Source organism: Panonychus citri, unplaced genomic scaffold (assembly GCF_014898815.1).
Source record: "Panonychus citri isolate SS breed McGregor unplaced genomic scaffold, ASM1489881v1 Contig00077, whole genome shotgun sequence".
Classification (NCBI taxonomy): Eukaryota; Metazoa; Arthropoda; class Arachnida; order Trombidiformes; family Tetranychidae; genus Panonychus; species Panonychus citri.
The window spans coordinates 1,710,175-1,729,522 of NW_026515482.1; the positions used below are offsets into that span (position 1 = coordinate 1,710,175).

General features: G+C 31.8%; 8 protein-coding genes across 10 annotated transcripts; 5 read left to right on the forward strand and 3 right to left on the reverse strand.

The window, feature by feature from the left end:
• Nucleotides 1-329: 329 nt before the first annotated feature.
• Nucleotides 330-2,825, reverse strand: LOC128386986 (pre-mRNA-splicing factor CWC22 homolog). The gene has a single exon (XM_053346120.1). The coding sequence runs from the start codon at nucleotides 2,709-2,711 to the stop codon at nucleotides 495-497; it is 2,217 nt and encodes a 738-aa protein (XP_053202095.1). The 5' UTR covers nucleotides 2,712-2,825; the 3' UTR covers nucleotides 330-494.
• An 811-nt stretch (nucleotides 2,826-3,636) lies between these two features.
• Nucleotides 3,637-4,741, reverse strand: LOC128387028 (DNA-directed RNA polymerase II subunit RPB11-like). Its single transcript, XM_053346164.1, has 3 exons — nucleotides 4,731-4,741; nucleotides 4,069-4,333; nucleotides 3,637-3,931 (listed from the first exon to the last, which is right to left on the reverse strand). The coding sequence occupies exons 1-3, from the start codon at nucleotides 4,739-4,741 to the stop codon at nucleotides 3,902-3,904; spliced, it is 306 nt and encodes a 101-aa protein (XP_053202139.1). The 3' UTR covers nucleotides 3,637-3,901.
• LOC128386999 (protein GOLM2-like) lies at nucleotides 4,465-6,461 on the reverse strand. The gene is made up of 2 exons (XM_053346135.1): nucleotides 6,010-6,461; nucleotides 4,465-5,902 (listed from the first exon to the last, which is right to left on the reverse strand). The coding sequence occupies exons 1-2, from the start codon at nucleotides 6,334-6,336 to the stop codon at nucleotides 5,384-5,386; spliced, it is 846 nt and encodes a 281-aa protein (XP_053202110.1). The 5' UTR covers nucleotides 6,337-6,461; the 3' UTR covers nucleotides 4,465-5,383.
• Nucleotides 6,462-7,147: 686 nt separating this feature from the next.
• LOC128386995 (deoxyribose-phosphate aldolase-like) lies at nucleotides 7,148-8,753 on the forward strand. The gene is made up of 3 exons (XM_053346131.1): nucleotides 7,148-7,410; nucleotides 7,480-7,580; nucleotides 7,676-8,753. Exons 1-3 carry the CDS (start codon nucleotides 7,377-7,379, stop codon nucleotides 8,516-8,518), a joined length of 978 nt encoding a protein of 325 aa, XP_053202106.1. The 5' UTR covers nucleotides 7,148-7,376; the 3' UTR covers nucleotides 8,519-8,753.
• A 679-nt stretch (nucleotides 8,754-9,432) lies between these two features.
• On the forward strand, nucleotides 9,433-11,232 carry LOC128387010 (microtubule-associated proteins 1A/1B light chain 3A-like). Its single transcript, XM_053346147.1, has 2 exons — nucleotides 9,433-9,649; nucleotides 10,170-11,232. Exons 1-2 carry the CDS (start codon nucleotides 9,607-9,609, stop codon nucleotides 10,490-10,492), a joined length of 366 nt encoding a protein of 121 aa, XP_053202122.1. The 5' UTR covers nucleotides 9,433-9,606; the 3' UTR covers nucleotides 10,493-11,232.
• A 1,238-nt stretch (nucleotides 11,233-12,470) lies between these two features.
• On the forward strand, nucleotides 12,471-16,079 carry LOC128386988 (uncharacterized). Of its 3 annotated transcripts, XM_053346123.1 has the most exons (3): nucleotides 12,896-13,017; nucleotides 13,886-14,010; nucleotides 14,339-16,079. In XM_053346123.1, exon 3 carries the CDS (start codon nucleotides 14,703-14,705, stop codon nucleotides 15,903-15,905), a length of 1,203 nt encoding a protein of 400 aa, XP_053202098.1. In that variant the 5' UTR covers nucleotides 12,896-13,017; nucleotides 13,886-14,010; nucleotides 14,339-14,702; the 3' UTR covers nucleotides 15,906-16,079. The 3 variants fall into 3 exon arrangements, with proteins under 3 accessions (XP_053202099.1, XP_053202098.1, XP_053202097.1); XM_053346124.1 differs by lacking the exons at nucleotides 13,886-14,010; nucleotides 14,339-16,079 and adding an exon at nucleotides 13,093-13,795 and having other exon boundaries at nucleotides 12,471-13,017; XM_053346122.1 differs by having other exon boundaries at nucleotides 13,886-16,079.
• A 177-nt stretch (nucleotides 16,080-16,256) lies between these two features.
• Nucleotides 16,257-17,099, forward strand: LOC128387011 (DNA-directed RNA polymerase II subunit RPB11-like). Its single transcript, XM_053346148.1, has 3 exons — nucleotides 16,257-16,457; nucleotides 16,584-16,848; nucleotides 16,972-17,099. The coding sequence occupies exons 1-3, from the start codon at nucleotides 16,405-16,407 to the stop codon at nucleotides 16,999-17,001; spliced, it is 348 nt and encodes a 115-aa protein (XP_053202123.1). The 5' UTR covers nucleotides 16,257-16,404; the 3' UTR covers nucleotides 17,002-17,099.
• A 171-nt stretch (nucleotides 17,100-17,270) lies between these two features.
• Nucleotides 17,271-19,306, forward strand: LOC128386987 (tRNA (uracil-5-)-methyltransferase homolog A-like). Its single transcript, XM_053346121.1, has one exon. It carries the CDS (start codon nucleotides 17,272-17,274, stop codon nucleotides 19,171-19,173), a length of 1,902 nt encoding a protein of 633 aa, XP_053202096.1. The 5' UTR covers nucleotide 17,271; the 3' UTR covers nucleotides 19,174-19,306.
• The last annotated feature ends 42 nt before the right edge of the window (nucleotides 19,307-19,348 follow it).

Consider the following 19,348-nt stretch of genomic DNA (forward strand, 5'->3'; position numbering starts at 1 on the left):
GTAATTAACAATTAAAACTTGGAATTAATATTCAAGAATTTGAAATAGGTCAATGAGAATCGAAATTCGAAATGATCAGTTAGTCTTCTGGCCTTTTTTTATATACGGGAAATCTTCAGAAAAATGGACGAAAACCATTGGTCAGTCCTTACCTTTTCTAAAATTGGCCTAAGGGCATAGCGAACACATTTTAATCCTTTTCGTTTCTTTCAATCGGTTTATCGTCTTGATAAATTCATTTAATTAGTTAAATTGTTTATGTTCCAATCATCATAATCTGTTTAGTAGATTAAATGAATCTTGTAAATCGAGAAAAAGTTTTCATCTAATTAAGTTTTATAAATACAATTGTAATTGGAAAAGTTGATTAGATATATTTTGGTGGAAATTCAATTTACATTAATATTTAAATAAAACAGCGACCATTTAATAATCAAGGTTGATGTTCACTTGAATCTTATTTTGTCCATTCGCAGTTAACAACCGATGATTATTCAACGATCTTGACGACGGCTCTTGGAATCATCTTTTTCTTGGTCATCTTTTCTGTATCTGTTGGTATCATGTCGATATTTCTCATCTTTCATTTCGCGATATTTTCGGTTATTGTTATCTCTTTTTTCATCATCTCTGGAAGATTTTTTGTACCTTTTGCTTGTTCTCTCTCGATAATGTTCTCGTTTGAGTGATGATCGTTGATCATGGCTACTTTTTTCGTGTTTTTCGTTTTTATCAGCTTTAAATCTTTCATCTCGAGTCGATCCATTGGTTTCTTTTTCTGATCTTTTATGTGACCGATGTTTTTTAGAGCTTGAGACTTGATGCATCTCTTTAGATCTCGATCGATCTTTGGAACCAGAATGACTTTTGCTTTTCTTTTTGTGAGATGATGAAGCTGTAGAAGATGATGATGAGGATGATGAGGATGATGAATCTGTAGAGTCAGAATCAGAGTCCGAATCGGAGTCAGAATCAGAATCAGAGTCGGAAGAAGATGATGAGGACGAATCTTCTGAATCTGAAGAAGAGTCTGAACTTGAATCAGAACTTGAATCTTTATGTTTTCTTTTGCTACTCTTTTTATCCGTAGTTGGTTTCTCATCGACTGGTTCCTCTTTGATGGCTTCAATTGGATCCGGAGCTGGTTTAGATTTAAGAAAGTCAACTAAATCTTCGACCAATGGATGAAGACCAATGTTTTGGAAGAACATTATCGAGAATCGAGTGTCTCTTGGATTATCACGAGGGAAAATACCAGCGAAAGCTTCTTGTAGAGTTGGATCTCGAATTCTCCCTTTGACTTTTTCCACTCCGAGAAAATCAGAAATTTCTTGAAATAAATATTTGATGAACACCCGACTAGCAGATGTAGTATCATCTTCGTTTATCTTTATGCAAGATAAAACTGTCCATGGAATGGAATCGGTTATCAACAAGTGGCTGAAAAATCCAGCAACATTTCGTAATTTGATTGAGTCCAGAAAACGATGAATTTTAGAAAAACAATCCACGAACACGGTGGAAAATATGTTCACGTATTCGTGAGCAATCGAACAGAAATTCTGGGCGATCAATCCATAAAAACGAATGTAAGTACGCTGTTGGGCACAACAATCGATGATCGTGAAGCACATTTCAGTCCGATCTTTACCTTCCAATCCAAGTTTCATTAGTTTATGAGCCGCTTCTTCGGGTTGTAAAGATGATTGAAGGGTAAGATATAACTTTCTCCGAAGAGCAACAAGATCGGTGGCAGTTTCATCAGTTATTTTTGTTGATTTTTCTTCATCTGAATCATCTTCCTCTTCGTCCTCATCTTCATCTTCATCACCATCACCATCGTCATCTTCAGATTCACTGTCATCGAGAACTTCTTTTTTCAAAATTTTATATTTCTCTTCATTCTCTAAATATTCAGGATCAAAGTGGAACACGTTAAGTTCATCTTTCGTTTCGTATTGACCATCTAATTCAAATTGATGAGTAATTTTATCTCCTTCTTCCAACAGGTCCAATTCCGGGATGATGATTGGATAATCTTTGAATCCATCTTTTCGGATGGCAATCAGCACTTCAACTGCATATTGAACGCGAGTATCGAGATTACCTTCATTTAGATTGTTCCTTAACATATCGAAAATAATAATTAATCCTTTGGGAGAAGTTGATTGTAATTTTGCTCCACATTCCTTGAGGAAGCCAACAGCCACTTCAACACTGTCATTTGTAGCATTTTCTAGAAGCATGAATAAAATTTCCAGCGCCAATAAATCACTAACCACTTGTTGATTAATAAGATGAGCAATGAAACGGACTGAGTTTATACATAATTTTTTCTCATTTCGAAGATAACTTTTACAAAAATTATTTAGAACTCGTGTGACAATCAATTTACCAATTTGAGGTAACTTGGTGTTGATAACAGCGACCAAAGCAGCATAAACATTAGAGAAGATTGGACCAAAAGATTGAGCAGTAATTATTGATTGGGACAAAACACCTTGTCCTCTGATTAAATTTTCCTTCAACAATTCCCTCACAATCACAGGTAAATTACTGGTATTGGTTTTATTAACCAAACCATTGATGGACTTTTTCAGCGCTTCCCATGATAATCGTTGAAACTCTTTACTTGATTTATCACTGATTGCATCCTGGAGCATTTTCAGCTTAGCAGGAGGCAAATATACACCACCCATACTTTTATCCATGATAATTAAACAATTTAAAGAACAAAATTTAATGAAAACGACCAAATTAATCAAAACAAAAACAAGAAGAAATAAAAAAACAATTAGACTTTTGGATGTAAACAAATGATTTTGTTTTCAAACCGAAAGAATCAAAAAACGAAGACACCAATTGGTTGAAAAGAGAAACAAAAAGAAAAGCGGTAAGTTTGAATTCGTTTTTTTTCTGTTTCCATAGTTACTCTTAAATCTTTTCTTTGGTCAATTGAATTTCCTTCATTCATCACAAGTATTAAATCTGATTACATTTCATTTGATTATTGTATTAATATTTTTATTTGGTTAATTATTCTTAATGATCAGTGTTAATGTAATGTAGTTTAGATGTAAACAAATGATTAATTTTCGAACTTGCAGAACCTTAAAAGCGAAGACACTGACTGGTTGAAGAAAAAGAAACAAAAGAAAAGTGGGAAATTCTCATTGAGAATCAAAATTTCAACTTACTTATTGTTTCCTGTGATCGCCTAATTTTGAAGCTACAACTCTCGTAATCAAATGAATCTAAATTTAAATTGCTAAAAATTATTCCAATTGATTGTGTTAATCATGTTTGATAGTTAAATTGTGTAAATGAAGTTTAATTAAAAAGCTATAATCATTTTTCTTTCAGAATCACAATTTCAACTTACTTTTTGCGTCGACTGTATGTATAATTTTTGTTCTCACCTCATTTTTCGTGGCTGTATTTTGGTGTAAATTCAATCTAAAATCGCTTTTCTAAAATTGATCTAAGCGTATTGTGAAACCAGTTGATCCGTTTCATTTGTTGATCTCTTTGACCAATTCATTCAATTAGTTAATTAAATTTTGTTTAGTCTACAAAATCGAAAAAAATTATCACCGAAATTGATATTTGAACCAAGTCAATAATAAAATGATTGAATTCTTCTGAACGTTACAGTTTTATTGTTAGTTAACTAATTTCCAATTAACTGTTGATAGTAATTTCATGATAGAATCGAATGAGCAAAAAATAAACTTGTATTAATACCTTAACCTTTTCTGGAAATGACACAAGAATCGCAAAGTGTGAATTAATGACATTATTGACAAGTCTTAGTTCTGGCATAACAAATTAACCATAGGCCGGTTATTCATTTTAACGAGATGGTTGATGAACAAAGATTCATAGTTGATTGAATAATAGATTAATTCTCATTTTGATCAGTAATCGCTCTCTAAAGGAAGAGAAGAAAAAATAATCCAATTAATTTAGGAATAGAGTAACTCTATTAGAGTTAACGGTGCTGATGCTGTTCTTTGGGTTAGAAATAAAAACCAACTGTTTCATTATGTAATCGGGACAATTGATTACCTTGAATCTTTCTTCGATATAAGAAATTTCCGCATTCAGATCACTTAGTGCGTTTTTCAGAGCATCTTGAGGAGTATAATCTCCAACTGTTTGCACTCTAAGGATGAATTTGTGTTCCAATGGATGAGGTACTTTGTAACCAGCGAATATAACATTTGGATCCTTCAACAATTGACATCTAATCAAATTACCCAAAGTGTGATCTTCCTTATTGACAGTGAAAATGGCAGCATTCGGTACTTTAGTTTCCTTCTCAATGATGATTCTGTAATTACAAAGAAAAAGGAATAAACATCAAATTAATATCGAGAATGGAAATAGAAAAACATAAAAGTCAAAAGAAAAGAAAACAAAATTTCAAAAGAAAACAAATGGAACCAAAACAAATTCACTTACTTTTTCTCCTTCAAAAAGAAGAAAAGATTCAAATGCTGGAGGCGCATTCATCTTGGTCTACAGTTAATCACGTTAATAGAAAATTCAAAATTAAATCAATTAGAATACTAAATGAACAAAAACAATTAATCAAATTGCCAAAATCATTGAGACTCATTGGGATGAAGAAAACCACTTGCTCTTTGTATTAACCGGGATTTTGGAAAAAAAGAGAACCGCCAACTTTGAATCTAATCTTCTATTCTCATCAATTTAATCAGTTTCACCTTCTAAGCATTTACAATAATCATTAATTAGAACAATTAAATTGTCATGATAACTAATTAGAAATAGAGCTCACAAAAGAAGATTGATTGAATTTAAATCAAAGTCATTGATGAAGCGATTTCTTTTCTCATTGTGTTAACTTAATCAAATGATTTATTGATTGAAACTTACATCTAATACTAATTACTTATTATAATTAATACTTGATTGAAAACATAAAAGTCGTTAATCTGTTTGTAAAATTGATGATGTAAAGTATAGTTTATTCTGTGGAATTTAAGAAGCAATTAAGTATGAATTGTGATTCTCCTTCTTGGTTGATTTTTTTTTCTGGTTTGCTAATTGTTTCCATGTGGTGATAGTTGTTGAGGTTTATAATTGTCAAGAGTCACTTAATTTAACAAGAAAATGAGTTTCTTTTAAATTTATGTAGATTAGACCAGAATTTAATGGTAAATGAGAATTATTGTTCACGGGTAATGATTAATTTGTAGTTGATAATCTTGGTCAAGTCAAATGGTCATCTTGAGTTAAGTAAGTGTCTTTGTTCAAATTGCGAGGTCAATATTACACCAGGAATCATCTTAATAACCAAATAAATGCAAATTTCCGTCAAAATTTTTGTCCTTTTATCAATTAATTAATTTATTCTTTATGAAAGATTAGTTCCTTCGCCATCACCCAAAGGCTTCGGTAATTTGGATAATGAGGATTTCGCATGATTTTCTGGATTAACGTTATTTGTATCGATATTCACAGGTACATCTTCCTTTACACGTTGACCATCAACTGGACCATCGATCACTTTATTGGAAATCTCCCCTGGGGCATTCGGTGCATCTCCATCAGCCATTCCAAGATCACCAGCTTCTTCAGTCTTCAATTCACCAGCATCTTTATCTTCACCAATATTTTTGATCTCTTGACCATCTTGTTGTTTATCTGGTGACAATTTACCAGAAAGCTCGTTAATTTTCACATTTAATTGTTCAATTTTGCTTTCCTTTTCTTTAATTTGTTTATCCGATCCCACTAATTGACTTTTTAATTTAATATTCTCTTCGGTCAAGACATCAATAGATTTCTGAAGTTGACTAGTTTTCTCAGATAAACCTTTGTTTTCAATCTCAAGTCTGCTCTTCTCAGCGGCGATATTGGTTTCAGTCAATTGCTACACAAAGAGAATTAAATCAATAATCAATTAGTTAATGTTTTTAGAAGATTAATCAACGAAAAATTTGATAGAAATAGAAAAGGAATAAAAATAATCAATCTTACCTGAGATTTTCTGATCTTCTCCAAATCACTTTGCTTTATTTTCAACTCATTTGTTTTTCTATCCAATCTTTCCCTTAATTGTTCAACCAATTTCTGTAGAACTTCATATTCTTTATTTTTCTCTTGATAAGCACCTCTACCTCGTTCCTCATTTTTAATCACATTTTCTAATTGATTGTGTAAGGAATTATATTGTGAAGAAAGTGAAAAATAACTGACACCAAGAAGACCCAAAGCAATGAAAAGACCAGCAACAAGAAAAGGAGGATTACGACCAGCAAATTGTGGCCTTAATTGTCCTCGAGCCACACCACTTGAAGAACCCATAAAGAGATAATAAAGAAGAAAAATATGAAACAATTAAAAAAATTTAAATCACAGTTAAAAAAAAGAAACAAAAACAATTGACCAGAGACAGAGAAGTGAAAGTAAACAATGAGGAAAGAGAAGCAAAAAAAAAGTGAATCTTTAAAAGACTAAATGAAAGAACAATTCAAATGACCCGCCAAAGGAAAAAAAGTTGAACCTTTTCAATCGTTATTTCTTAATTGCTGAGAATTAATTGACAATACAAGACAATCAAACAATATTCTATCAAGAATTAATCAACAATCATTGAATTTCAATCAAAGTCACAAGAAAAAGATACAAATGAAAATAAGATAGTACAATTAATAAGAAGAAAAAGATTGAGAGAGTTAAGAATGAGATGATTAGTTTAATTGTTGGATGGATTTAGAGATGAACTCGATAAACTCCAGGATCCAAGTAAACATGATTGGGACAATTCTCGTCGTAGTCATTGAACGAGCATTTACATTTTTTATGTCGCTGGAAATAACCACAGTCCCAGCAAGGGTTCTCAACAACTTCTCTTTAGTTAAATTAACAAAGACAAAAGAATTAACTTCAATATTCACTTGAAAACTTAAAAATTGGTGAATTTGGATCAAATCGTTTAGTAGATTTAATGGATTTATGACTCAAAGATAAAATAAATGAATTTAAGAATTTACTTAATCCACGGAATCGAGAAAAATCATCACCGAAATTGATTTTTCTTAATTATGCCATTTAACTGGTTGATCGGCATTTTCCTTTTTCCGTTCACAATTTAGTTTCAATGTCTCTCTTTCTGTTTCTTCAGTGATTCTAAATTTGAATCTCGATCTAATCAGTTAAATCTTTGATTCCATCAATATAATCCATGTATCATGGAGATGCAATCATAATTATATCTTGAGATTGAACAAATTATCGTCACTATCAAGGTAATTACTTAAATTGTGATCCAAGTGACTGATTCTCCCCCAAGGTCAACATCTCATCTCTTTTTCTGTGCCTTGGATGACAAAGGAGCTCAACAAATGTCTCAACAGTTTAACAAACCTCTTCAATTTGGTAAGTAATTAATTTAGATTTCTTTTAATTTAATCATTTAATCTCTTTAATCTTGTCATAATTAACTAGATGAAACATTGTTCGACAATGTTTCCATCAATAGCCATGCAATTCACCGAGCCTGTGAATCTTTGGACAGAGAAACCAAATGTTTGGATTCAGATGTGAAGGTGAGAGAAAATTATTTTCCAATCTCATCCATGTTACTTTCAATTTATCTCCTATATCCAAATTAACTAAATTGTTTTCCTATTCCTATTGTTAGATTAAAGCTCTTCTCAATACAGTTCGTGTGATTGATTTAACAACTCTATCAGGAGACGACACTTATGTCAATGTCCAGCGTCTTTGTCACCGAGGCCTCAATCCATTGGTGAAACCTTTGTTGGATCAATTGGTTTCCTATAACTATTGTGATTCTAATTTAACTGTTGGTGCCATTTGTGTTTACCCTTCAAGAATCAGGGATTGTCATGATGCTTTCAAAATGATTAAACCTCTTCGGGAACCATTGAAAGTGGCCTCGGTTGTTACTGGATTTCCTTCTGGTCAATATGGTTTAGAGTCTCGCTTGAAAGAGATTGAGTTTGCCTGTGATTCGGGTGCCGATGAAATAGACACAGTTATTGACCGATCGCTGGCTCTTAATGGTGATTGGGATAAAGTTTACAAAGAAATCAAAGTGATGAGACTTAAAGGGTCAGATGTCAGGCTAAAGGTTATTCTTGAAGTTGGTGAACTTGGTTCTTTGTCTAATGTTTACAAAGCAAGTTGGGCCGCGATGATGGCTGGAGCTGATTTCATCAAAACATCAACTGGAAAGGTTTCAGTAAATGCTACACTTCCGGTTGGCTTTGTAATGACTCGAGCAATTAGTGAATTTTATTCAACCACCGGGGTTAAAGTTGGTTTTAAACCTGCGGGTGGATTGCGAACAGAACAAGATTGTTACAAGTGGATTAAATTAATGGAGAATCAACTTGGCGATGAATGGTTATCACCTAATCTATTTCGTATTGGTGCCAGTTCACTTTTAAATCAAGTGGAAAAAAGTTTATTCAAATTGAAATTCAATCGTGATCCAGCTCCTTGGGAAATTTCAGTGTAGAAAAATGATCCTTTTTTGATATAATCATCATTCCGATTCTCCAATCAATTGAATTCATTGATCAAGATAAAAAGTTGACTAAATCATTTGTCGATTTTACCCACTTAATTGACAGCCAAACACTAATAACCTCATCAAACTAAAATCAACTTTTAATTTTCCAAGTTGAGATATTTTGTATATTAACTGAACAATATGTTAACCATGATTATAAATTTTCATTCAACTTATGAAACTGATGATTTAACTGTTACTAACCATTGATTCAATAATAGAACTTGAGTGAATCTATTGGTTTTCCAACGTTTTCTAAAATTGTTACCAGTTGAACCAACTAAGTTTCACCGAAATCAACTAGAACAAAATTTGCAATCTCCTTCACCTGAAGATAAACTCATCATTAATTGCAAATACAATCTAATCAGAAATCCTGATGATGAAGAAAATAAACTAAACACTTTTCAGAATTAAAAGAAAAACCAATAAAACCAATAGTTCCTCCATCACGTTGATATCATGTTAATTTAGGTAATGATATATTAATACCTGGATGATGATGACAATTAATTAATAGTAATCATGAAGAAACAATCACATGATGATGACAAAATGTAAACAAAGGAAAAAGAGAAGAGAACAAAAATTAAGACAAAGAAAAAAATTCTATTCCATTTTCTGTTCTGTTTCTTTTTCCTCAAAGAGAACAAATTAAATTTCTAATAAACATTAAGAACAAACCTTTAAACCTTCAACAAAGCGAGAAAAGCAAATTAATTAGAATAATTTAAAGAAAAAACTAATTGTCAACCAAGTGACATTTTCTCCGTGACGTCATCTGGTTTTCTGGTGAAGAAGAGAGGGGAAAGTAGAGAAGAGAAAGAGAGGGAAAGAAAAGAGAGAGAGAGAGAAAAGGATAACATTGAACAACAACAACAGTTAATTTCTCTGTGGTGTTTGGAAAAGATTTGTTACCATTGATTGTTTTTCTCACCTTTAAATTTACTTTTAATTGTTAATTTGATTGTTCTAATTATTTAAATTCAATAATTAATTCTTTTGGTTTAACTTGGTAGTGATTGGAATCCAAAATGGATGTTCAATCTTTCTCATTTAAACAAACTCGATCATTTGGTAAGTAGAAGCTTTTTTTTTCTTTTCTCCTTTCAAATGTTTTTGTTTACATCTTTTTCTTTCATATTCTCTTTCTTTTTCTCTTTCTCTTTCTTTCCATTTTTCTATTTATTCTTTGTTCTCTATTTCACCTTAACTCCAATTAATTTTAATTTCCCTTTGATTTCCAATAACCATTCGAATTATTATGTTGATAATTTTTGATTCTTTTCTTGGATTTTCAGAAAAAAACAAAATTCTACTTTCTCTGATGAAATTTATTCTTTCTTCTCCTTTTATCCTCTTTCTTTTTTTCTAAAATTGTCTCTTTCGCTAATTCTTTTTTCTCTCTTTCCTTTTTCTTCTTTCTCCTTTTACTGTCTATTATTGTCTTTATTTATTCTCTTTTTTACCTTCATTTATTTTTATATTCATTTTGATGGATATGTTCTTATTAATTTTCTCTTTTATCCTTCTCGTTCTCCTTCTAATATCTTTTTTTATATTCTTTCACTCATTTCCAATTGGTTTCTCCAAACAGCTGAACGAAAAAAACAATCAGAGACTTTAAGACGAACCTATGCTAACAAGGTTCCAGTTCTCATTGAAAGATTTCGTAATGAAAAGCAACTACCCATGATTGATAAAACTCGTTTCCTTGTACCTGATCACCTTCCTGTTTCTGAATTGGTGAAAATAATCCGACGTAGATTGGCTTTACATCCAAACCAGGCTTTCTTTTTACTCGTTAATGGCCGATCCATGGTCGCCAATTCAACACCAATTGGTTTTCTCTATGAACGAGAAAGAGACGAAGATGGCTTCCTTTATGTTGTTTATGCTTCTCAAGAAACCTTTGGTTAAAAAAAAAAGAAATCCCTTGACAACAATTAACCAAAAAGCACATAAATACACAGAAAAACAAATCAGTTATATTTTTTACTGATACAAATATCTAACCCGTTGAACATGAAGAAAAACAAAGGAAAAATAATTCTCTCTGTCTAAATGTAAATACACATATGCATACACTGATTTGAAGATGTGACCACAAGTTAATTCATCAATCCAAAACAATACCTTTCGATTTAAACAAATGACGGAGGAGAAAAAGAAACAAAAAAAAATGGCCGAATGACCAATTAAAGATGGAGGAACAATGTCCAGTCATTGAAGGTCCAAAACCCACTCATCCACTAATCAAACGCATCAATTAGATGCACCAAAAAAAGATTCAAACAATTATATATAAATATTATATACTATTCTTAATTGTTATATTAGACAAAGAGTTCACCATGAAGCAGAAACATTATCGTAATGACTGTAGCAACAATTAGCTGAAAACAATTGAGTTATATCAAAAAACAACAATAATCAACAATTTATCTTGATTACTTGTTGATGTCACCAAAAACAACAACAATAATAATAATAATATTAACCATGCAATTGATAAAACATGAAAAAAAAATTCAAAATGTAAATATTTATATTATAAATATTATCAAATCAATGAATCATAATTTTAATTGCTGTGTAACAACAATAATCTGTATAAATAACAAAATTAAAACTGATTAACGGAAAAATCTTAACAACAATTTGCAGTTCGATAAAGTGACAAATCAATTGATTTCAAATGGATCCAAATTTGTAATTATTGTTGATCAACTCGCGACGTTTCATTGATTTAATTGCAGAGGCCAAAATTTTGGAATTAACTTGATTCTCAATTAATCGATAAGCAATTGTTAATTCCTCTAAATCAACATCACACAAAAGTAAATTAGACATTTCAACAATCATGGTGATTGAATAATCAGCTGATCGTTTTTGATTAGATGATGAAGATGATGAAGGAGACGATGAAGTTAATTGCTCTTCAATTGAATTACTATTATCGTTCATAATTGATTTTCTGGTTGACAATTAAAATGTACGAATAACAATTTAAAAGAAGATTTTTTTTCTGCAAACAATTAACTAATTGTTGAGCAAAACAAGAGTAAAAAATTGGACACAACGATTAACCCAACAAGTGAAATTAAACAAAGAAGATGAAAATAAACATCTCAAGACAATTTGAATTGTTGCCAATAAATTTAATCTAATTGCTTATTAAATTGTTAACTATTCGCGGTTTAATTGAATTAACTGTTTGTCTTGATGATAAAATAAACAATTAAATTAAAAACACAATAAGATCAACTGAGTTTTTATTGACAAAAAGATGATTAAAAAATAATTAGCAAAATTTAATCTTCTAATTAGGCCAATCTACTGAACAATTAAGTATTATCATGGCGTTAATCAACAATTGAAATTTGTCACTTCTAATTGTGAGGTAAACAATTTGTAAATCATTGTAAAAAAAAAGTTTAGTGTAAATATTTGTATAAATATTAATAAATGATAAATTGTATTGTGATAACAATTTATATATTGTAATGATTAACATCAGCATGAGTTAACAATCAAGCTAAGAAGGATAAAAGTAAAATCCGTGTTCACAATTAAATCTGATTGTTGGTTAACAATCAGACCTCTTCTCACGCAGACACCTATTTAGTATCAATAAATAGCTGATAATTTAATCAGTGACAATCAAGGAATCTAAATTTTCACCTAATTATTTTAGTTTAACACCAATCAGGGTAATGGAAGGTCAAATCAATCGTTGCGAGCTAATCAACAATTAAACTTTCTGACAGACAACATCATAATCATCATCATCAACAATTTAATATCGTAATTCAATTGTAATTGTAGATTGTGTTAAAATCAAATAAATTCACTTGATTGTTTAATTTGATTCTCATCCCTTTCATATGATTTACTTGATTCTATTAATATAAAGATTGACCAATTGTTGTTAGTGAACAATTTACTTATCATCTCAGATCTTAATTCTTGACTAGATTGTGAACAATTTAGTTACAATATTTGATTGTTATCAAAGTTTGATTTGAGTTTTTAAATCACGTTTATCACTTTAACACTGATTCTTGACTCAACCACTTTAATCACTGTTAAATTGTTTACTATTAATATTTTCACGTTGAATGTTTGTTTCATCATTTAATTTAATTCACTTGTTGAACGTTATGTAAAAATCAGTCTAATCATGGATCATTCAACTAAATCAACTAAATCACAATTAACTCTAATCCCAGTGTGTTTATGGTTGTTATCGTTGAACTTTAAAGTTACCAATGGACAAGAATTAAATCAACAATCAACAATCAATGATTTGGAGACAACATCATTTCTTGATTGGTTTTATATCAATGAATTGTTACCTTACTTTTTAATTCACTCTAATCAATATCAACTTCCATCAACAATTAACCATGGAGGACTTTTAATTTCACCAACAGCAACAACAGGTAACTGGTTAAATCCTTCATTGATTAGACCGAAACAATTAAATAACCATTACCATGAACATGTTAATTTCCCAGCGAATCAATTGATTGCCAACATTATGCCTCATATAACATTACCAATCAATCCAATGGAATCAAATTTAATCAATCAACGTGATAAAATTATTTTCCCAAATACAATTATCAATAATTCTGGTTATCAATTATCACAACCATCGCCATCATCAACCATTTATTTCAATCAAAATGATCAATCATCTAATCGTCATCATCAGTCTAGGGTCAGTTCCCGTCGTCATTTTGGTTCTCCCGTTCCTGGTACAATGACCAATGATAATTTCGATAAGGAGAAGACAATTGATGAAACTCGAGCCGAGAAAATGAATCCACTAATTAAAGTGAATGTTAAAATCAGAGAAAATATCAAAGCTCTTAAAGAGTTGGAAGCAACGTTTCAAAAACAACCAGTTCCAAGACGAATTGTCTCTAAATTGTTACTTCGAGCGATACTTAATCCACTTCGATAACTGTTACGATTTCTAATTTTAATATTTGGCTATTTTACTTTAATTAACAATCGGATTTAATAGATTTCATCGAATCCAAACCAGCTCCAGTTCCAATCGAAGCCCCTTAAAAAAGGAAAAGATCAATTCATCTTCATCTTATATGAATAAAAGCAAAATTCGAGAGATTCGAGAGATCGATCGAGATCATTTTGAGAGAGACAGAAAATTTAAAAAACACTGATCATAAATAAATTCACTTGATTGTTTAATTTGATTCTCATCCCTTTCTTTCATATATTGATTCTTGAATTGACATTATTTAATCTTTTAATCTTAAATTCATTTAATCTACTAAACAGATTATGGTGAGTTAAGCTTAAACAATTTAACTTATTAAATGAATTTATCAAGACGATAAACCGATTGAAAGAAACGAAAAGGATTAAAATGTGTTCGCTATGCCCTTAGGCCAATTTTAGAAAAGGTAAGGACTGACCAATGGTTTTCGTCCATTTTTCTGAAGATTTCCCGTATATAAAAAAGGCCAGAAGACTAACTGATCATTTCGAATTTCGATTCTCATTGACCTCTTTCAAATTCTTGAATATTAATTCTAAGTCTTAATCGTTAATTACTCGATTCTTGTCCAACTTTTCTCTTCATCTAACAATTTGATTTCGATTCTAAATTTTTAAATTGTTGTTTCTCAACGTGATTTATAAAATGTCCGGTTTTGAATACGAAAATCTTTCTCTTGAACCGATTAATGGTTCGAATCGCCAAATAATCAATGATTTCGTGAGGCGATGTAGATCCAACAATTTAGAAGGTGTTTTCATACCTCATGAACTTCAGCAGCCCATTTTGGACGCTCTGACCATCGATGATGTTTCGATTTCCATTGAAGCTTTAGATCATCTGTTGAGTGGCGGTGGATGTAAATCGTTAAACTTGTCGAAACATCATTTCGAAAGTGAATCAACAGCTGAGTTCTCTCAAGTTCTTACTCGTGCTCTTAATCATTTGGAAAAACTCAACATCATTAACCATAAATATCAATACTGTACACCGAATTGTCCAATTAGTGAATTCTTTCTCAACTTGTTGGATAAAAATGCCGTTCCTGTGAATCTCAAGTGTCTCGAGATCTGTTGTGTCCAAACAGCGACTGAGATAATGTCTATTCTTAAGTATTGTCCATCTTTGAATAAACTCAAGATACGGAACATTACTTTGGATTATGATCAATTATCACTAGTCAATAGTCAACTGCATGAAGATCAATTCACTAAGATCCAGCGCTCGCTCACTCATCTGGACATTAACTCTGATAAAATTCCATTCGAAGATGATGATGAATATGAAAACGATATCATGGAATTGGAAGTTCTTTGTGAATTCATCACTTTGTTCAAAGAATTACAATTTCTCAACTTCAACTCTTTCTTCGAGCCGATACTTGACTTCATGAGGAGAAGCAGTGAACTCAATCTCGATGATTCGTTCACCGACTTAAGTGTCGTCATCAATTTCGAAAACTTTTTGGAAAATTTAAACGGAATCGGTTTGAATTTCATCGAATGCAAAAATTATAATTTGTACCGATTGGCTCAAATGGCTCCGAATATCAAAGAACTAAAGATCAAAACACTTGGACAAATTTCTCTTCTCGTAATAGAAAAGTTCGAATGTCTTAAAGAACTTTCAGTCGAGCCCCTGTGCAGTTTCAACGATGAACTTCCAACAATCATCGCCGATTTCCAAAGTCTAATTCCTGCTCTAACTCAACGCGGTCCCAATATTACTCATCTTACCTTAATGAATGTTGACGACATTGATCTCAATAAAGTCGCTGCTTTGTGTCCAAATCTGATTCATTTGGAACTCGATCTCAATGGTTACCCGACACCAGTTAAACTCTTAAAAATTTCGAAAAAGCGAAAAAGAGAAAATTTCACCAAATTGCGAAAACTTCACCTGAAAAGTTCTGGAGTCGATTTACTAAATTATCTTTTTTTCGCCCTGAAAAGTGCTCTCCAATTAACTACTCTTCAAATCGAGTCCAATCATGGAAATGATGTAGATGAATATTTGTCAACTATTCTCAAATACAATCCATTAACTAATTTGGAATATTTTCGACTAATTTCCGGTTCCAGTGTCATCGATTCTTATGAAATCAGAAAACTTTTCTCGACACCAGAACAATTCCCTCATCTTCGATACTTTAACATCAAATTCATCGACCCTTGTCTCGAATGTGGTCGAACTCATGAAGTGGGCGAGCCAGAACACTGTGAATGTCCGTTCAATGGCTACGACGAGAATTGTCCCAATCATATTTATTTGGATCCTGAAGTTCATCGAGTTCAACTTTAAATCCATCCAACAATTAAACTCTAATCATTCCATTCTTAACTCTCTCAATCCTTTTTCTCTCTAGTTGTAAATCTTTCTTTTTTGTATTATTCTGTAATAATTATTCCAAACCTTTAATCTTGTATTATTTTGCATCTTTTTCCTGTGACTTTGATTAAAATTCAATTAATCTAATTTTATCAGATCTCTTTCTTTAATTATCGGGTAAATTCACATTGATCACATTATTTAAGAGAAATTGTCAATCTATAGGTCGGTACATAAAATATTCGAACAAATTTAAATGATTGTAACAATTAACTGATTAAATTGATGAGAATAGAAGATTAGATTCAAAGTTGGCGGTTCTCTTTTTTTCCAAAATCCCGGTTAATACAAAGAGCAAGTGGTTTTCTTCATCCCAATGATTTTAGGAATTTGCTTAATTGTTGTTGTTCATTTGGTATTCTAATTGATTTAATTTTGAATTTTCTATTAACGTGATTAACTGTAGACCAAGATGAATGCGCCTCCAGCATTTGAATCTTTTCTTCTTTTTGAAGGAGAAAAAAAGTAAGTGACTTTGTTTTGGTTCCATTTGTTTTCTTTTGAAATTTTCTTTTCTTTTGACTTTTATGTTTTTCTATTTTCATTCTCGATATTAATTTGATGTTTGTTCCTTTTTCTTTGTAATTACAGAATCATCATTGAGAAGGAAACTAAAGTACAAAATGCTGCCATTTTCACTGTCAACAAGGAAGATCACACTTTGGGTAATTTGATTAGATGTCAATTGTTGAAGGATCCAAATGTTATATTCGCTGGTTACAAAGTACCTCATCCATTGGAACACAAATTCATCCTTAGAGTGCAAACAGTCGGAGATTATACTCCTCAAGATGCTCTGAAAAACGCACTAAGTGATCTGAATGCGGAAATTTCTTATATCGAAGAGAAATTCAAGGTAATCAATTGTCCCGATTGAATAATCAATCAGTTGGTTTTTATTTCTAACCCAAAGAACAGCATCAGCACCGTTAACTCTATTCCTAAATTAATTGGATTATTTTTTCTTCTCTTCCTTTAGAAAGCGATTAATGATCAGAACGAGAACTAATCTTAGGTCATATCTATTAAAGGAATCCAGTAATTTTCCGATTCAAGTTTCCCATTGATTAATCAACTTGCGAAATAAATTTAATTTCAAGAAAACGATATATCGAAACCATCGATTTCTAACTAGAGATGATTCAATGACTAATAGCAACAAACACGTTTCTCTTTCTGTTAATGTTTTCATTTATTCTCAACATTAACTTAACTTCGACTTCATTGTTTAAACTATTATTTAAATTGTTCGAATCACATTAGTGAGTTCTAACATAGAATGGAAGGTGACCAAACTGTCAAATTGGAAAGCGAATCGGTTAATGAGACTAAATTACCTGAAAACGTGAGTGTTAAACGTGAAGCTGATGAAGATGTTAGTGAATCAAGTGTCGGTGCCAATGGAACTGATTCTTTGTGTGATACTAAAAAGATCAAACTTGAAGCTAATAATGAAGAAACTGTGACTGATGATAAATCTTTACCTGACCCATATGGATACATTCAATCAGGTGGATTTACATGTGAAATTTACAAGATAGAATTGGGAAATTTACCAAAATTTGTCAGCTACACTTGTTTGAAGAAATTCATTGAGAAAAAGAGTCAAGTAAAACCTCACAAGATGAAGATGATCAAAAATGGTAAGAAGAATTATTCTTTCATCTCTTTCAAATCAGCTGAAGAAAGAGATAAAGCAATTGAATCATTGGATGGATCTACCTGGAAGAATAAAACTCTTTTCGCAAAAAGGGCGAATCCCGCCAAAGATCCGTTTATTAAGAGAAGGATGGAAGAAGAATCAACCAACTGTAAATCGGGAATCGATTCTGAAGAAAATATTAATTCTGGAGATAAATTGAATGACAAGGTGTGTCCACTTTGGAAAACACCTTATGAAGACCAATTGAAGATCAAATCTGATAATTATCGTAAATTTTTGATCTCACTGAGACGAGATATCGCTGGACTTGGGGAGAGTCCAAGTGAACCCGAATTCAATACCATTAAATGGGCTCATCAGATTGGTAGTGTAAATAGTGATTGTATTTGCCCTTTAGGGGAGATCAAACCTTCACCAGTGACCATTGGCTATCGGAATAAGTGTGAATTCAGCATTGGACCGGGTAAAGTTATCGGTTTTCGTCTTGGACTTTATAAAGAAGGTTCGGTTCAAGTGATCTTTCCACCCGAAAACTGTCCAATTGTATCACCCAAAGTGCGAAAGATAATCTCAACATTTCAAGATTATTTATTGACCAGCGATCAGAATGAGTTTGACAATGTCAATCATGAAGGATTCTGGAGACAAGTTACCGTGCGAGCTACTGAACTTGGAGCGATGGTTATGATTGCCGTTCACCCACAGAATCGGACAATCAAAGAATTGGATGAAGAGAAAGAAAAAATTAAACAATTTTTCATAGCAAATCGTGATAAATGTGAAATCACCAGTTTATTTTTCCACCCATTTGTCACTCGAGATAAAACTGTTCACGACTCATCCGAATTACAATTAGTTGATGGCGAACCTTTTATCTTTGAATCATTACGTCAAAATACACTAATTATGAAAATAAGTCCATTCGCTTTCTGGCAAACCAATACCGCTGCCGCTGAAATTTGCTATTCAACAATTGAACAATTGGCTCAACTTAATGAGAATTCAATTGTTCTTGACATTTGCTGTGGCACCGGATCCATTGGAATCTATTTGGCTAACAAAGTTAAACATGTCATCGGATTAGAATTGAACCATGATGCCCTGGAAGATGCTCGTTACAATGCTGAACATAATAAGATCACAAACATTGAATTTATCGAGGGAAAAGCTGAAGATGAAATTGATTCTGTTCTTAAACGAGCTTTCGATAAATTTGGTGACACAATTGATTTAACTGCAATTATCGATCCTCCTCGAGCAGGTTTACATCCATCAGTCATTAAAACAATAAGATCAACTCCGAACATAAAAAAACTGGTCTATGTCTCTTGCGAACCCAAATTGGCTCGAAAAAATTTAATCGACCTGAGTCGACCTCGATCCAATGCTTACAAGGGAATACCTTTTGTGCCAACAAGTGCCATTCCAATCGACATGTTTCCTCACACTGTACATTGTGAATTACTTTTATTATATCAGAGGATGGATACATTGGAATCAAGTTCCAACATCAGCTGATCGAAATCAACTGTCAATCAATCAACAAGTGGAAACAAAACAAAACGAAAATTAACTTTTTCTTTTACATTAAAAATCCTTGTGTATCAAATACATTAATCATCATTACAATTAAATTCTTTCATGCTATCAAGTTGACAATTTTAATCATATTCTTTCAACAATAATCATATTC

Excerpts from the sequence above, each read along its gene's own strand:
- LOC128386986 (XM_053346120.1), bottom strand. The coding sequence starts at position 2,711 with ATGGATAAAAGTATGGGTGGTGTATATTTGCCTCCTGCTAAGCTGAAA.
- LOC128387028 (XM_053346164.1), bottom strand. Across the intron at positions 3,932-4,068 it reads ATATCGAAGAAAGATTCAAG|AGAGCGATTACTGATCAAAA; the intron begins GTAATCAATTGT and ends CTCTTCCTTTAG.
- LOC128386999 (XM_053346135.1), bottom strand. The coding sequence starts at position 6,336 with ATGGGTTCTTCAAGTGGTGTGGCTCGAGGACAATTAAGGCCACAATTT. Across the intron at positions 5,903-6,009 it reads AGAAGATCAGAAAATCTCAG|CAATTGACTGAAACCAATAT; the intron begins GTAAGATTGATT and ends CTCTTTGTGTAG.
- LOC128386995 (XM_053346131.1), top strand. The coding sequence starts at position 7,377 with ATGTCTCAACAGTTTAACAAACCTCTTCAATTTG. Across the intron at positions 7,411-7,479 it reads TAACAAACCTCTTCAATTTG|ATGAAACATTGTTCGACAAT; the intron begins GTAAGTAATTAA and ends ATAATTAACTAG. Across the intron at positions 7,581-7,675 it reads GTTTGGATTCAGATGTGAAG|ATTAAAGCTCTTCTCAATAC; the intron begins GTGAGAGAAAAT and ends TCCTATTGTTAG.
- LOC128387010 (XM_053346147.1), top strand. The coding sequence starts at position 9,607 with ATGGATGTTCAATCTTTCTCATTTAAACAAACTCGATCATTTG. Across the intron at positions 9,650-10,169 it reads TAAACAAACTCGATCATTTG|CTGAACGAAAAAAACAATCA; the intron begins GTAAGTAGAAGC and ends TTCTCCAAACAG.
- LOC128386988 (XM_053346122.1), top strand. The coding sequence starts at position 14,250 with ATGTCCGGTTTTGAATACGAAAATCTTTCTCTTGAACCGATTAATGGT.
- LOC128387011 (XM_053346148.1), top strand. The coding sequence starts at position 16,405 with ATGAATGCGCCTCCAGCATTTGAATCTTTTCTTCTTTTTGAAGGAGAA. Across the intron at positions 16,458-16,583 it reads CTTTTTGAAGGAGAAAAAAA|AATCATCATTGAGAAGGAAA; the intron begins GTAAGTGACTTT and ends TTGTAATTACAG. Across the intron at positions 16,849-16,971 it reads ATATCGAAGAGAAATTCAAG|AAAGCGATTAATGATCAGAA; the intron begins GTAATCAATTGT and ends CTCTTCCTTTAG.
- LOC128386987 (XM_053346121.1), top strand. The coding sequence starts at position 17,272 with ATGGAAGGTGACCAAACTGTCAAATTGGAAAGCGAATCGGTTAATGAG.